This window comes from Dermacentor silvarum, chromosome 4, assembly GCF_013339745.2.
Source record: "Dermacentor silvarum isolate Dsil-2018 chromosome 4, BIME_Dsil_1.4, whole genome shotgun sequence".
NCBI lineage: Eukaryota > Metazoa > Arthropoda > Arachnida > Ixodida > Ixodidae > Dermacentor > Dermacentor silvarum.
The window spans coordinates 127535516-127552514 of record NC_051157.2 but is presented as its reverse complement, the minus strand read 5'-3'; the positions used below and the strand labels follow the sequence as shown (position 1 = coordinate 127552514).

General features: G+C 45.3%; 1 protein-coding gene across 5 annotated transcripts in view; it reads right to left on the bottom strand.

Annotated features, from left to right (window-relative positions):
- LOC119450619 (uncharacterized) overlaps positions 1-16999 on the bottom strand; it is a 114411-nt gene that overhangs the window by 36473 nt on the left and 60939 nt on the right. For 4 of the 5 annotated variants that reach the window (XM_049666061.1, XM_049666057.1, XM_037714121.2 and 1 more), the window contains exons 3-5: positions 11842-12150; positions 8643-9017; positions 5291-5529 (exon numbers count right to left, since the gene is read on the bottom strand). In XM_049666061.1, the coding sequence (XP_049522018.1) occupies positions 5291-5529; positions 8643-9017; positions 11842-12150 (923 nt within the window). The remainder of the gene's footprint in view (positions 1-5290; positions 5530-8642; positions 9018-11841; positions 12151-16999) is intronic. The other variant, XM_049666059.1, reaches the window with a different exon arrangement.

Genomic DNA, 16999 nt, shown 5'->3' with positions numbered 1-16999 from the left:
ATCAGGTGCTGACGCTGCCAGGGACCAGCCGCGGCTGAAGCAGGTACCGAAGGGACCGCTGTAACCAGGGCAGGGGCTGCAGCTGTAGGAACTGGTACAATCCGGGTTCCGTCGTCACCGCGAGACATATCGACCACCAGCGGCAACGGCGGCAGTCCAGCAAGGCGGCGACTTCGGCGCAGATCAGGTGGTTGCAGAACTGTGTTGCGTGGTTGAGTACCCAGCACCTCCACCACAAAACTGTTACGGATGAGGTGTGTTTATTTAGAGGTGATGGATGAGAGTCTAGGAAAGCAGTCCAGCACCGGTTTCTTTCTGCGCTCCGCACAACAAAAGATTCGTCGTCCTCTTCCTTTCGCCTCAACCAAGGCGTTACAATATGAATGATTGGTATCGTTCCCATATGACCCAACAGGGGTGCACATTATGAAAAATGTTCGCTCAACCTAAAGTGTATCTGTTCATGACGGCCCTTGCTGTAATTCACTCATTACATACACTTTTCGAAAGCATTTAACAAGTTTTACCGCGAGAGCGTTAATGGCCCCGTGTCGCAGAAAATACGGCGTCGGTGCGGGCGTAAGCGCCGGCGCAGTTGGCTGAAATAAGCATGCCGAGCCACATCATCCCGAACCATCCTGACCGGGCAGGCCCATCGCGTGGCGCAAGGCGTTAGTGAACAAAAAATTGAATTTCTTAAAGTAAAATCTGTCAGAAAAATCGTAATGTACTAATTAAGCACAACCTACAGACATGACAGCATCGGATTGTAATTTGAATATACGAGAAAAAAAGCCTGATAAGTAACCAGGGATCTTTGAATGCTATCACGTTCCACTCTTAAAGGCGAAGCTTAAGCGTCCTCCAAATTTTTATACGCTTGTTCACCCCGTGTCCGGGGAGGACGAATGGGATGCCAGGTTTAAAGGGGCCCTCAACCACTTTTTATCGAACGGGAGAAAGGCATTTCAAGTGAAAATAGGCTATTTCATAACTACTTTGTGGCAAAAAGTAGTTCAATGCGTTCAGCAAAAGCAGAGTGATTGTCAATAAAACACGGCATCCGCGGTGCTCCGCTTCCTCCGTCAATGCCTTGCACTGCGAAGAATTCGGCGGAGTGGGGCGTGGCGAAAACTCTGTGGCTTCTAAATGTCAACGGGGCGCGCAGATTAAGTTTCATTTTGCGTGTTAAAGTAGACGCCTCGACTTGCGATTTTGGTGCCTACGATGCGCTAAACGTAAGCCAAGTGCGGTCGTTTTCAGCGAGCCGCAGCGCGCTTAGCCAGTGGACTTGTGGCGGTACCCCGCGGAGGCCGCGGTATCTATGCTACGCAGCCGACCGCAGCTACCAATAGCAGCCGCGTATGGGAATCCGCTTTATTGCGGAATAAAGCATCCGGAAACGTGTGAGGAACATGGCTTCCGTTGAAAACAGCGTTTGAGAGAAAGGTGACTTCGCGCTCCGCTTGCGAGCTCCACACACCGCGTACGACAGCAAAACTTGGATGAGATGTTTACAGCAGCGTATGCTAATCGCGGACTGTTATTTCACGAAGCCCGAGAGGTGGTTCAGAGCCGCTTAAAGAGGCCCGGAACGAACAATTAAATTGTGAAGTTTAACGGCAGGAAACTGCATAGCAGGATCTGTGCGATGGCATGGTGGAGTAATCCGTAATAATTTTGACTAGCTGGGGCTTTTGAATGTGCACGCAAAGCACGGTACACAAGTTATGTTGCATTCCGCCTCCATCGTAATGTGACTGCCGCTGCCGGGGGATCGAATCAGCGACCTTGTGCTCATAAGTGCAACGTCCTACCTGCTGAACCAGAACAGCCGGTTCGCTCACAAACTCAACTAGGACCCCAGCCCGCGGTCTGCAATATACAGGGTGTTTCACTTAACTTGGGCCAAACTTTAAAGCTATGCAAATGCTACGTAGCTGGACAGAACCAAAGTAATGAAGTTTGCCGTCGCTTGGAGATACTCAGCTCATTTTTGCATTCCGACTCATTAGATAATTAGTCTCAATTATTCAACTTCTCAATTACTATAGCTACATGAAAAGTGTCAATGAGAAAATTGTAGGGCAACATGATAAACTCCCGATACAGCTTTTTGATGCTCAATACGTGCTACATAAAAGAGCTTTTCCGAGCGTGAAAGAAGCCCGCGAATATAAGCAAAGACCACGAGGCCTGCAAAGTATGAAACAGCATCGCGGGAAACAGAATCGTGGCGTGAAAACGGTACGAATTTGAACCAGAAGGCCGCGCATCGTTCCCCTCGAGGAAGCCGTGCTATGAGCGAGAGAGTCAATGTCACACGCACAAATGCCTCTACCCAAGACTCGCAGCTTGAAACGTCACCGACCGATGGCACGCGATTTTGGTTAATCCTTAAATGAGGAACGCGCAATGCCGAGACTGGAAACATGCCGTCCGACAAAAAAAGAAAAGAAAAAATTGCCGCCCCTTACACTCCGTCAAGATGGTCGAAAAGCGAAGCTGTGTTAGTTACACCGAGTGTTACAAGTGTTACATGTGCATGTGTTGCACATGATGTAATTGCGTAAACACAAGTAAACAAAGATCCACAACAGGAAGTTATATTGAAAATTATATTGCCAGGCGAGAAGAAGCAGCGTCTTCCAACGTTACTCGACGAGTGTCTAGTTCTCTGGTCGAAACCTGGCGTGCCGCTGCCAGTGGCGTATGGCTGCAGTCAGCGGACACCACGCGCGTTCGACGCGTGCGCGGGGAAACGCGGACGGCCTCTGCAGCAGCTCTACGCATTGCCTCGTTGGTGCTGCGATGTACGTTAGTTATCGGAAACTTATACCCATCGCCTTCTCCTCGCGTCCCAGCGCGGCCTCTCATTGGTCGCCTCCTCCCCCAGGGCGCCTCTGTCCCCCTCCTGGTCACGTGACCTGCGTGACACCGGACAGACAGCGAAGGCTCGACTAAGAATAGCTCTGCTGTTAAAAGAGGCGGAGCTTGTCACGGGATTCTGACCTGGTTCATCAGCTTCGATAAGGGACGGAGGTAGGAAATGAACGCCGCGTAACATTTCGCGTGAACGATTGTCACCGTGTCATCTACGGGCAGCACTTGTGAGTTTGCGATTCCAAAGCCGGATTAGGGCTCTTGAACTTCATTTCTTCAACTTCATTTTTAAGCGAAGCTTTATTGGCTCACTTGTGCTGGGGTCGGTGTACGCGGAAAACTAGTCATCAGCAGCATTGGCGCGAGCGTCGTTGTCTTCCGCAGCTGGCTAGTTGGCGCCCTTCGGGTTGCACTCGCGCTCGTGCCACTGCTCCGCGTTCGTCGTCGTCTTTTCTCACAGCTGGCTCCATTGCCGCTCCTCATATCAGCGTAGAATTTCACTTCTCTTCTGCCGTCGTAATGGGGAGGTCGCGTTTTCGGGGGTATGAGCCATTGCTTAAGGGGGTATGAGCCAATCATAGTCTTACCGTGACGCACAGATTTATTTTGGAGCAATTTAATTTCGAGGAATCGCGAGCGGTAATGGTGGAGGAATACTTCTAACCGCGCCGCCGAGCAAACTCGGGACATCGAGCGCAAGCGACAACAGCGACGAGCAGAGAATCGTACAACGCAACGGAATGAAACATTGCACGAAAGGGACGTAAAAGTACACACACGACCACCTTCTCTTACCCCATGTTCGCGACAGGGCAAGGGCTGGTGCTATATTTTTTTTTTCACTATAAACTTTCATCAACATAGCCGATATCTACGTTCGAACAGTCTAGGCGTATGTTTTGAACATTGTTTCTCACCGCAAACCGTTAACGCTAGGAATAACAATGCTTACCTAATGAATGACGGCACACACTGTGCTTTGAATATGGGACACGTCAACATAAAGTTATCGGGAATTTGTGGTAACGGGAGGACAGCAAGCAGCGTGCTGCGGGAGCTGCTGTTTCTGCGCGAACGTCGACGACAGCGTGACCACGACTGTGTCACAAAAGAGCGCGTAATCCAAGCGCGCGCCGCGTGTCACGCAAGCCAGCGAAAGAACACGCCGGCCCCGCGGCAACTTCAACAGAGGGGGAGAGCGCATACGCCTCAAACAACAACGCTAAAAACACGGCGCCGAAACGTCTGGAAGAGCCTCGACGAAGCGAAGTTAACCGGAGAGAGAGAGAGAGAGAGAGAGAGCCACGGTGTAAGAATAAGGAGATTCTTCCACCGTGGTCAAGAGACATTACTACAGCTAGAGCATGCACCAACAGGATGAGTCATCACCCCCCCCCCTCGAGAATGCTCCGACGGCGGCGGCCGAAGGAACGAGAAAAGCCTCGAAGGTTCCCAAGCTTTGGCCATGCTACGAGATCACGACATAGATAAGAATGTTCGAGAACGCCCGTGGAAGCTAAATAACCGCCGTGCGAGAATCGTTCAGTGGAATTCAGGGAGTTCGAGAGTTCAGTCCGCACCGGTGAAGTGATGCAACGTGAAGACCGAGCGCCTGCGGAAGAAGGGGATTCTCCGGCAAGCTAGTCGACGAGTTCATCGAGCGTCTGCATTTCCGGAAGAAGTTCCTTCTTCGAGATTTGCGCGAGCTACGCCGAGATCGTCTAACTCCAAGACCAACCAGCACGGTGAATACGATTGGACACTTAGTGTTCCTATTTATTTTGTAGTTTACGTGTTGGACTCTTAGTGCTTGTCGTTAATTATTTTCTTGTGTTTTGTGAATACCCATCTGATTTGTATTGTGTGGTGTCTAGCCTAAGTGTGCAAGTGTGTGTGTAACTGCCTTGTGTGAAGAATATATTTTGTTGTGTTGTGACAACTGTGGGCTCTGACTCGGTCTTTGGACAGGAACCGGCGTTCGCTGGCGCACCAGAAGGCCCACTCTTAATTGTCCTTGCTTTCGTGGGATTATTTTCGGAAGCTCATAAATCGGCTTTGGAATTTGGTCCGGCGTATGCGCCTCGTTCACGGGGTCTGTAGCAGACTGACTTCAATAATAGCGCTTCAGTGTACTGTATGCCATCTCCCACTTCACAGCTTGCCCTAAGATTTCGTTCTATCATGACATGATAAAGAATATAGTTCTAATTAAGAGGTTTATGTACAAACTATTTCCAGATAAATGTAGTCAACAAGAACTAAGCGATTCAATCGTAAATTTGCTGATCGTGTTCCCCTCAAGGGAGCTGCCCGTAACACTATACACAAGCTTTTTGGCGCTGGACGCCGGTCTCTCCGTGCAGTATATGCAATGTCAATGAAGTAGAGAAGTAATAAATGTACTCACCGTCCAATTGTGATCTTCCACTTGTCGGCCATCTCCTGACGCACAGCAGATATTGGCTCAAGGTCTCCCTCACGGATCTCCCAAAAGTGCACCTCTTTCAGAGACTCAGATTCATGAGCGGCTTTGATGATCCAACGAATCTCAGCAGAAGAAAAGTCGCATGTCAGAGCGAGGCGCTGGAGTGATGTTGCCTTCCTCAGGCCATCCGCCAAATGTTCAGCATGCCATCTGATCCTCTCCTTGTCGTCATACAAAGTGTTAGACAGCAGAATTAGTTATTGATTTATGTCTATAAATTATCAGACTTAGTACATTTGTTCTAGAAAATGGCGTAGCAGAGCGAAAGCTGCAAGCTGAGGCTTAGCTATACTCTATTACAACGCATACAAAAGCGTAAGTGTGAAAGTGCATTCCATTTGCGAAGTCCAGTAAGCATTGCTAATGTACCCGAAAATAACTCGGATGACAGATTAAAAGATGGCTCTAAGAGCATGCTCACATATAGGCAGAATATATATTTTGCAATATTTGCGATGCCAGGGAACTATTAATAACAAAACCTAACCTTCATCCGAATCAAGCACGCATAGCGAAGCTAGAAATCAAGAATAAAAGGTAAAGAAATAAATAACTCTTATATTTAGCAGGAAGTTTACAGTTGTCAAGCCTCTTGAGAAAACGTAGTTCGGGGTATTCGGGGTATTCGTGATTTGCGTATTATAGTTGTGCTAAACACAATAGATGTCATTTTCTGTAAGCTTTCGTGGACAAGGTGTTTAGAAAGCTTACGACATATATGGTGTTCAAATAATATATTGTAGCAACTGTTGTGAGTTCTTTCAGCTCTCAACATGTCCATGTGCATCCGTTGGCTGTGCAGCAAAAGTAGCGGCAAAAATATCAGTAATAGGTAACGCCCCCTGTTTTATTACTGTATTTGCATTGTGGTGTCGTGAAAGAGAAAAGCAGCTTGCACCACCTTTATATTAACTTAGAAATTGATTTTTGAGGTCGGGTGCACTCATATCTGTAACACAACTGCTAGCGTCGGTAACGAATCCACACACTAGTCTATTAATCTTTACTTATTGTGTATGGAGACGGCGAGTACCAACCAGTATCAAAAGTGTTTAAAAAGAGCAGGACGATGGAATTCGCGATTTAAATTGAAGCGAAGATGCGCACGAATCGTGTAAAGCCCACTAAGCTGCAGTCAAAGAGGAGTGCACAAGGATGTGCATTGGAAAAATAAAGGCTGGGTAAAAAATAAGGGCTAATCCGCTAGAGGCTCACTATAACCTTATGTACGACATGTTTTGCCGTCTCATTTCCAGGTACCTTCCATAAGATGCCACAGAAACAAGTTTGATCATGTCGTTAAGGCCATAAAATCAGCACCAGCCATAAAATCTCCAAGCAAACGCCAAGCGTGAGAGCACCTACTACCGCGCTCGGCTGCTGATGCAAGAGTCACTTTCGCTGCATTTTAGAGCGAAAGTTACCTTTAACAGTTTACTTTAATCTCCAAATTTTTATTCAGCAACAGTGATTCTCGTCAACAAGATGACTTCGTTTCGACAACCACTACATAGTTGACATACCGAAAATGAAACTACTAGACGTTTTCTTGCGGAAACGTCTAATCCCAAAATGAATTGAATTGAATTGAAAAAAATATCTTTTGCATCATTCCTTCAAACACATTAGTTCAAATTATGTCTCTTTCGCCTCATAGAAGGGCCAGTAGATAGCGCCTATAATTTCAGTAAGCCAATATCTCTGGCACAAATGACGACAGGGGCATAATATTGATGTTGAGGATGCGCGTGACCCGACCATGGCATATCAGCAATAGTGGTAAGCTAGATAAACTCTATTGAAAAAGTTACCCGTGTTCATTATGACCACAATATCATCGATGCATCATGCGCTGACACCTGCAAAGTCTATACGGATGCTGCTATTCTCCCAGACGGCGGGAGGACATCATTCCTCAGTACAACGCATAATTTCATCAGCGGCCACCAGCGCTATTTAACTACGGAAGCCAGCGCTCTAGTAATGGAACTTCAAGCCATCCACGACGCTGTGCAAGATGCGACATCTAAGCTGCCTACCATCAAACAACTAGATATCTTCACTGATTCTTTAGCGGCTATTCAGGAACTGAAAAAGGTTGACAAGGCGATGGAAATCTGCGAGACAATACACACGATGAATAGAAAAACAGCTACCTGCGTCAAGGTACACTGGATTCAAGGCCATGCAGCGAACCCTCACAACATTGCTGCTGACCAGCAGGCACATTGCCCTCCTAATCCAGACCTTCCGTCTATTCCCCTCCCACCTCAACCCCTTAACTCGCTCCGAGCCCGTAAAAATTTTCTCCGGCAGGACACACGCGCTCTTATCCCCCCGTGTGTCTGCTCCCTCCCCCTTCACCTTACTAGGGCGGAGGAAGTTGTGCTTAGGAGGCTTCGGGCCGGGGTGGCCCTTACACCGGCTGTGATCTCAAGGTGGAACTGGTCGCATTTACCACTGGGTGCTACGTGTCCATACTGCTCCGTCCCTGTGATGGAAGCAGATGCATACCATCTAATATGGACATGTACTGGTTTACAATCGGAACGCTCGCGTCTCCTACTGCGAGCCGGCCTCCGCTACAGTGTGACAACCAGCTATGACCGCTGGATACATGATAACAGATTCCACAAAACACTGCTTCAATTCATACACAACACAGGCCTCACAGCACACATATAATACACATATACACATCAAGAATTATGCCTTAACGGCAAGTCTTTATCGCAAAAAAAAAAAAAAAAATTATGGCGACACCCATGCGTGCGGTAGTTTCGTACGTGAAAGGGTCCGTGTTTTGGTGGTTCAAGTGTTTGGATTTGAATGCCGTTGTGTGCACTGATCTTATTCCTTTATTTTGGTTACTAATTAAACCTCACGAAAAGCCGAAGGACAGCGATCAGATGATATACAGGCAAGGCAGAGGGAATACGGGAATACGCAAAAGATATTTTGCGGCAGTGCTTACATAGTGAACGTTCCCTAAAAAAAAAGAAACACCGTTCTGCGAAAAAGTTTCTCGCACGAAATGAAAGTTGACCGTAAGAAATAGCATGGCTTATGTAGGTGCTTTTATCTAAGTGCTTTAAAATAATATCGTGTACATACATATTTGGAACTTGAATCATCGATGCAAAGAAGAAAGCGTTATCCTCAGTTTGCGTATATCAAGACATCACGCGACTGTAATTTTGCATTGTGCTGATACGATAGGAACTTCTAGCGAGTGCTACTCAACAAGTTGAAAAATAGCAGACTTTTTCCTCACCTTACTTCTCTCTGTCCTTACGTCCCACTCAGTACTAATGAGTGTCATCTCTTCCATGGTGTTGTTGGAGGCAAGGAACTTCGAGAGTGACTTGGAATCCATGATACCTAATTTGAAGCTCTCAACGGTGAGCTTGGTCACTGTTTCGTTGGAAACGAGGGCATCGAACACCAAGTTTGACTTGGAGCGGTAACTGTGGTAAGGGCAAACCACAGCCAGGTAGGGAGGAGCCCAAGGTCTGGCAAGCATTCGCTTGAAGCTTGAACCGTGCCGGTGAGCAGGAAAGGAGGAATCCAAGGTTAGGCGACAGATGCTGGTGTTGTTTGCCAGGGCCTGTAGCAGCCTTGTAACGAAGTCAAACTCGTTGACTGAAGCCTGCGTACGTGCCAGGTGAAAAAACAGTAAAATTAGCTCAGCAAAAGTCGCTCGCCATTTCATAAAAGGAACACCCAGCAGTCTCGAGTCAGCGATTACTCTAAAGAGCTCCATTACAATGTGCGCGTTCGCGTGACCCAGAAAACCGAGTAATACTTCACTTGAACGTCACATTGCGTCATTCATTCCGAGGTTTATTTTTGCTTCTGATGCTTAGAGCCTGACGTTACAGACAGCTCTGATGTTACAATAAACCGTGGCTCTACAGGAATATCCCGACACTTAGTTCATAACTTCTGTGCTCAATTCAACTTATCCTTGCAAGTAACCTGGCCCACAGTGTTTATTAGATAAGTAATTTCGAAGCATAAGTGCTCACCACAACTACATTTCCCATTGCTCAAATTGTAAATTGTTAGTGTACTTCTTTAGAAAGAGGTGCGCGACAAATGCGATATATAAAGTCGCCAATCCTACGTACAGCCACAAGCATAAATAATTGTACAGATACTTTCTACTTTAAGTCAACAAGAACGTTGAATACGTTTCGTCCCGCGGAGACTGTTTAGATTAGAAACTTGTTATTCCGTAGTAACATATTTCTGAGAAAAATGTTTTATAACGGAAACGCAGAGAGGTCGCCCTTAGGCACACGTAATGCACAAAATTGTATAGAAAACGTATTGAGGAAGCACACCTGAGCACCTCCGTATAGGTCCGCGGAAACTACGGCTGTAATAATTTTAGAAGCGAAATATTAGCTACGAAATGTGTGCAGAGGAAGATAATCTCTTGCAGTGAATGCTTGCTACAAATATTTATGATGGCTGATTAGGGAGTATTATGTAAGGTAGCCAAAGGGAATGTCTAAGCTGCCATCGACCTGAGTATGACAGTCACTTTCAGCGAATTTTCCGACTTTCAAGATGTGATAAATGATACGAGCCGGGCAATATTGAGAGCTACGTCATGACAAAGACGCAAGATCGCAGGGAAGGACAGAATTTGAGACGACAGGTGACCGCTAACCACAAACAATTGTTTTCGTTTCATTTCTGTACGTCAGCGCCACGATTGGCCAAGACGGCGTAAAAACAAGCCCAAATTTCTAGAATATTAAGGGGGGGCTTGAATAAAATAAAATTGAATTGAATAAAAGATCATTCGGAGAATAAAGATGGAAGCGCATGCGGCAGGCATTTTAAAATTATAAGGGGAAACGTATCGTTGCTCTTGAAGAAGAAACGAAAAAAAAAATAGATAAGAAAAATTATCAGGGATAGTTGAGCGGGTTCGTATGAAGTTCAATGGTTTTAATGTTTATAGGCATAAAAAACGCGGACACCCGAAAAAACGGGAACAAATAATTAAGGATAAAAAGAAACAAAAGGCCTCGCGGAGACCGATAGAATTGATATTGGTAGACGAAGTAGGCTGATGCTTCTATGTGTGGCAGGGTGTTATTTACAGCAAAGACCGAGAGGAAGGCCGATGAAGATGACTGACCAAAAGGATGTAGCTGATATTCTAGCAGACAGAGTTCTGCAAATCATGAACATCGTGCATCTGAGAACCTCCGAAGTAACAAATCGGCTGCAAATGAGGAAAGAAAACGCCTTCACGGACGGCAGTTAATTCGGAATTTTGACGAGATGGGAAAATGTGGAGGCATAGTTTAGAGCGTGATAACAAGTATGCGCCAGTAACTTCGATGGATGTTGAGCGTTCTTTTTTCCCACGCAAACTGATACGCCGTGAAAAGAGGCAGAACGTGAAAACCGGAAATCTTGGGATGGTGTTTGTCACTGCTTTCGCAACGTTTCCCGTGGTGTCAGGAAATATATGGTATTTCCGATAAATCTTGTAACCTACGCAACCTTCTCCATTTCATTTTATTGAGGAAATAAAGTGAATTTCACAAAGCAAGCATTTAGTGGGCTTCTATCTGGGATTTTATGCGCCAAAACCTGTTCCGATTATGAGGCACGCCGTAGGGGAGTGCTCCGAATTAATTTTGACCACCAGGGGTTCTTTACCGTGCACTACAACGCAAGCAAACGGGCGTTTTTGCATTTCGCCTCCATCGAATTGCGGCCGCCGCGGCCGGGATTCGATCCCGCGATCTCGTGATAAGCAGGACAACGCCTTAGGTGACTGAGACACCGCGGCGGGTATTTAGTGGACTGTGTTCTTTAGAAAATCATATTTTATCCTCACATGCACAGAAGAAGTTATTCGAGCCCATACGTGCCTTAGTGTCAGTATTTGGCACCTATATATGGGCCTAAATAGAGCTTTAGTGCCAATTAATGGCGCCTAAAACAGCGATGCAACTGCCTAAACAACCGGTGTCTATTCATGACGCGCTGCTTTGCGGTTACTCGAGGTCATTGAAAAAACGGTCATTTGCCAACTCATGGAGTGCGCCACCCGCTGAGTTAGTTGCAAGGAGGATGACTTGCGAAAATCGGCTCGGTTGTTCGATCCGTACAGAAGAAGTTATGCATCACCCAATAATTGATCAGATATTAGTACTCACCACGCACACCGCCATCTTATCGTTAACGATGCGATAAGGTGCACTGGGGAAATTTTTAACCACCTGGTGCGGTGGCTCTGTAAATTTTCCTGAAAAGAGTTGTGCTTAGAGGCTGTAACGTTCTTCCTATAGTCCGCGGTCTGGTTTCATTCCCTACCGTATGATCATGTAAAATCACGTAAAATCATATAAATCATGATCGTGTAAAATCATTATCATGACACAAACACAAACCCACACAGACACAAACACACACAAACGGACCCATGCACGCACACACATTACCTCTTTTCGCAAGGCCACATTGACGACCTTGAGCCGCTTGAGATCGCGTGTCTCGGAAACCGCCGTCATGAAAGCATCCAGCGAAGCACGAGCTTGCTTGGAAAGTTCGGACAGCCGCACGTCCTCTAGAGATAGCTCGGCGAGCTGAGACCGCAGCAGACGAGTGACCGCTGCAAAGGTCTCAGTAGTGATGGCTGCATTATTTAAAACTGAATCACTCAGGTGAAAGCCGCTCAGCAAAGTAACCCACTTCGTGGTTTTGCACATCAGTGTATCGAGGTCACGTTGTTCCCGTGGCTGAAGTCTTAACTGCAACGACAAAAAAAAAAAAAAAAATAAGACATTGTTATGGAAGTTCCCGGCTTCAGTAGCGGTACCTGCGTATTGTCCAACAGTGGAAGCCTCTACTTTTGAGTAGCGGCAACAGCGACAAAAGTCGAAGGCAGAGCTAAATGCAATGCGTTGTCTTTTACTAAGGAACATTTCTATGTTTTATTTCGATGTAGAAGAGAGCGCCAATCACTCTTATCTTAAAATGGAATGTTTGTTGGTAGCACTTCGCACCAGGGTTGTTTGAAATTTCTTTCATCACGATTTGATTAATGACAGCTGTAGATGCTTGTAAACAATTGTATTTGTATAAAAAATTTGATTCATATAAGATGGCAAAGTATTTGGAATAATAATATACCCATAAAAACCTTGGCGCACACCAACCTTCCTAATCAGACATGTAAAACGCTGAAATGCTTTTGTGGGACAACCGTTAAAAATTTTAAATGAAATTTCTTCCATTTGAGAGAAACAGTAAAATGTTACTGAATGTAAGAACCAGAATTTTGATTGAGTGCCTGGACGTTATTACAGATATTGTAAACCTCGGTACGTTTCAATAATTTGCAATGCGCTATTTACAAATTCGTAACGAAGCGCAACTATTGAAATTCTGTGAACTGCCTGTTATAGAATCTGAAGCGGAGAAAGTTGATACAAAAATTTACAGCTTCTGCCAGTTTTTCGATGTCCTACTCACAAATTAGTAGTATATTTCTGAGGGGTGTAGTGGCAGTATGCAGCTCACACAATTCTAATATCGTTTTTCATTGGTGAGTTGTACTTGTGAACTTGAGTTTCGTTTAAAATTTTAGAATATTGAAGAAATTATAAAGAAGATAGACGGCCTTAACTTTAGAGGAAACAACGCAATTTAACAGGACGTGAGTGAAAAACAGCGCTGCTTCCTATATAGTGACTAGATTTTACCCTTTTCATTCGAATTTAACAGTTTTTATCAAATTCAGTGAAGTGGCTGCCGGGAAGAACAATTTCTCCATTCTTATGTGCTTAGATAGGAGACCCAAGGTAAAGCTTCCACTTAAGAGGAAGCTTTAATTCGATGCTAACTCCAACTTTTCTTAAATAGAGTATGAGACATCCACCCAGTCGTAACAATTGCTACAAGGGAAATCCATACGGGTTCCTCGATTAAAAAGCCTTGCAGTTAGTTGTAATTTTTTTGTTCAACTGCGAGGCTTTCCTTTCGAGGAACCCGCATGGGTTTCCTTTGTAGCAATCGCTACGACTGGGTGGATGTCTCATTTTCTGTTTAATTACTTCTCTCCACCTAGCGGGTTTCCGCTGAACTATTACGTCCATTTTTTTTATTAGAAAGATTGTAAAACGATGAAATATTTGAATGCCGTAACCGCTAGACCAATATAAATGTAATTTTTCAGTTTGAGACATGTAAATTTTAGGGATTGTAGCAAGCAGAATTATAGAGCCTGACGTTTCTATAAAATTGTCGAAAATCACGGGAAACGTCGAAGAGAGATTTTCGAGTGGTGAGTAGATGTTTTAGTTTCTAATGGAACATGAAAAATAAATTATCCTAAAGAACTGAAATATCTAAGGGCACGTTCAAAGTTTGCTTGTCCTAGTTATTCAGAAAACCAAAGAAGAGCTAGGGTCGGAAAGTCAAACTACACTACTAAAAGCAGCCTGACAGATGTGCCGTTACGCATAAAGACGCTTAAAAGGAACGAAATAATTTAATATACATAAATGTCTTCTCAGACGTAAATGCTGCCCAATCGGTAACATTTCAAACCTGCAGTTCAACACCTAAATTAATGAGAAATTTAGGAGATTAGTAGAAAATGCTAAAAATTTTAAATTAAAAATTTTAAATTAAATTTTGGGGTTCTACATGCCAATACCACGATGTGTAATTATGAGGCACGCCGTACTGGAGGACTCCAGATACATTTTGACCATCTAGGGTTCTTTACTGTGTAGCCAATGATCAGCAAGTTTTTGCATTTAGCTCCCATCGATATGTGGCCGTCGTGACTTGGATTTAAACCCGAGTCCTCGTGCTTATCAGCACAATGCCAAAGCCACCACACCACCACTGTGGGTGTAAAAAGGTAACGAAAAGTAGGCGAAAGCTTGCACTAGGCCGCGCAAAGCTCACGACACCGCGAAGGTTTAACTTGGTATCTACTCGTAACTCGAGCAGCTAGCAGTAGGCTCACTGCGCGCTGCATAGCGCAGCTAGCAAACACCGACACCGCTTGCCAATGCCGACATCGCGTTCCACCGCGTTGCAATGCCGACAACTCGTTCCAGCAGACCCGCTGCGCGAATGCTGTCTCTCTCTCCATCTCGCTTTCAATTTCTTTCTCTCTCCCCCGAGCATAACGCGCTAAACCTCTTCTCCAACTTCTCCACGAGCGCCTGCGAACGCGTCAGCTGTGGAAGACGACGACGTTCAAACGCAATCATATGGTTCGCATAAATGCATGTTCTGAAAAATTGGCTGTATAGCCTACTGGTTACGACGCTCGCTTTGGGACCAGGGTTACGCGGATTCGAACCCCGCCTCGGCAAGAAAGTTTATTTCCTTTTATTTCTTTATTCACTGCTGATGATGATAGTTTCTTGATACGAACCACAAGTTACGGCTGGCTTAAACAGCTTCACTGTTAAAACTTGAAAGGAAAGAGATCAAGAGCTATGTCCTCACCTTATGAAATGTGCGACAGTTTAGTGCCACTCTTTATCTGATCTTCTCAATAGTAGAATGAATAGGTTCCACATCATACTTCGAAGCAATAATGTCGCCTGGCTGCACTACGTTGAATGTGTAGACAGTACTTTCTGCCTATGGAAGCACTGAAATTTGATTGTACAATACGAAGATTATGTTTTTGAAGTTGTCACTTTACAAATAAGACATTCAGTGATTGCTTTGTAAAGTTTGTTGACTGTAGTGACACTGTATACATGACCATCAATTAAAAAGTTCTCTTCCGGTCGTCTTATTTTGAGTGTACTTTGTTGCGGAATAAACGTTACAGCGTTAGGTCAAAGGACGTTATAGTAAGCGCAGGTAAAGTATTGCAAGTGCTGTTAGGGCTGGAAATAAACCTAGCTTTGTGTAAATAAAACAAACGAACATGAAAAAGTTGAACTTAAATGACACAAAATTGGAGAGGTTGGCCTGAGAGAAGTGCTTCAATGTTTCAAAGTAATGTAATCTTTAGACTAGAAGCAGGAATATAAGCAGGGTCGAACCATCGTCGTTAGGTAAGAAGAGACATCGTATCCTTCCCAAACTTTTTTCTTAAGCTGCGTTTGCATCAATGCGACAGTAGCGCATCGCATTTCCAAGCAATTTGTGAAAGGCAATGCGACGCCGTTTACGTACATGTAGCACATTAACTCTCCCGAGAACGTAGCGCCACATGCGTGAGTCGACTAGCACCCGTAAATCTACCGTCGCCTCGCGCATTAATGCGATGCGCCTTCCTAGCGCATTACCACTCTTCAAATGAATGCGATGCGTAGAAATGCGATGCGCCACTGTCGCATTCATGTAAACGCGGCTACGGAAGCGATCTGATGAACTAATTTCTTATTTATGCGCATCGCGAATTGCAATTTCGTCGTTTATTATCTGTAATATACGATCAACCTTTTCTAGCGAAGCTTGTACAGCATCCCAAGTGTCGGCGGTGGTGGTGGTGGTGGTGGTGGTGGTGGTGTCACGGTAAAACCCTATCGAAAACCTGTCTAAAACTCGCGTCTCGTTCACTTGGCCTGTAACAAAATTGGCATGGAAAGGTACGAATGTATGACTAACATGCCTGATAGGTCATGACATCAATAACATCACATGCTCGTCAGTTACGCCGCGATTAACGATAATAAAATTACGTGTGGCGCATACACCGATATCAAGCAAGGGACAAGAAAAAAATGGAAGAAAGAGAGAAATCAGACCAATCAGAGTAGTTTGGTACGTCGCGTGGAAGGAAAGGGAAGGAAAGGGGGTTGGCGCGTGCTCTGCCGGGCTTCCCTCGCCTCAGATCTGTTTCGGCGTCCGGATGGGAAGGCCGCGCGTGGTGCGTTCCGCCGAGGTGCAGGCTGCATTCGAGCTCGAATGCAGCCTGCATTCGAGCTCGAATTCGAGTTCGTGCCACGAACTAGCTCGGGAAAGGGCTCGTAGTGGACGTGCCGATTCTAGCGTGAGGGCTTCAGAAGCACAGGCCAAACGCCAGCGAAGAGCCGCCGAGTTTATGGCAAACGAAGCGGAATGCCTGCGACAGCGTCTTCTTGCCACCAAGCTTCGCTTACCCCCATTTACTCGACAGGGGAAGGGCTGGTGTTTTTCTTATTTTCTCAAAACTTGTATTGACAGTTGTTTCTTTTACACTAGGTGTCAAGTAACGTGTCTTGATAAAGTTGAATTGATTCATGTAAAGTTGACTTGATTCATGATTCAGTTGAAGGCGCATGTAAGACGCAATGGATGAGAAATGGTCATGGTGCTAAAACTAAACATGTAAAGTAGCACGACGTCTACCGAAGGCCTTTGTGGACAAAGACCAAGAGGCACGTGCTCTATTTAATAAAATACCACAGCAGCGGCCTCTGCAGAGAGGCCGTGCTGCAAGTCACCTGGATATATATAACACGAAAGTTATGCATATCCTTTAAAAACGCGATAAGGGATTGTTATTCAAAAATAGGTTCATTGCCCCAAAACATACAAGGATGTAATAGTAGTTTCTGCCGTAATGGTAATGGAAATTTTTTTTCCCTCTGAGGTTCCAGTTCACGGCATTGCAGGAGGACATGAAGTACACTGAGT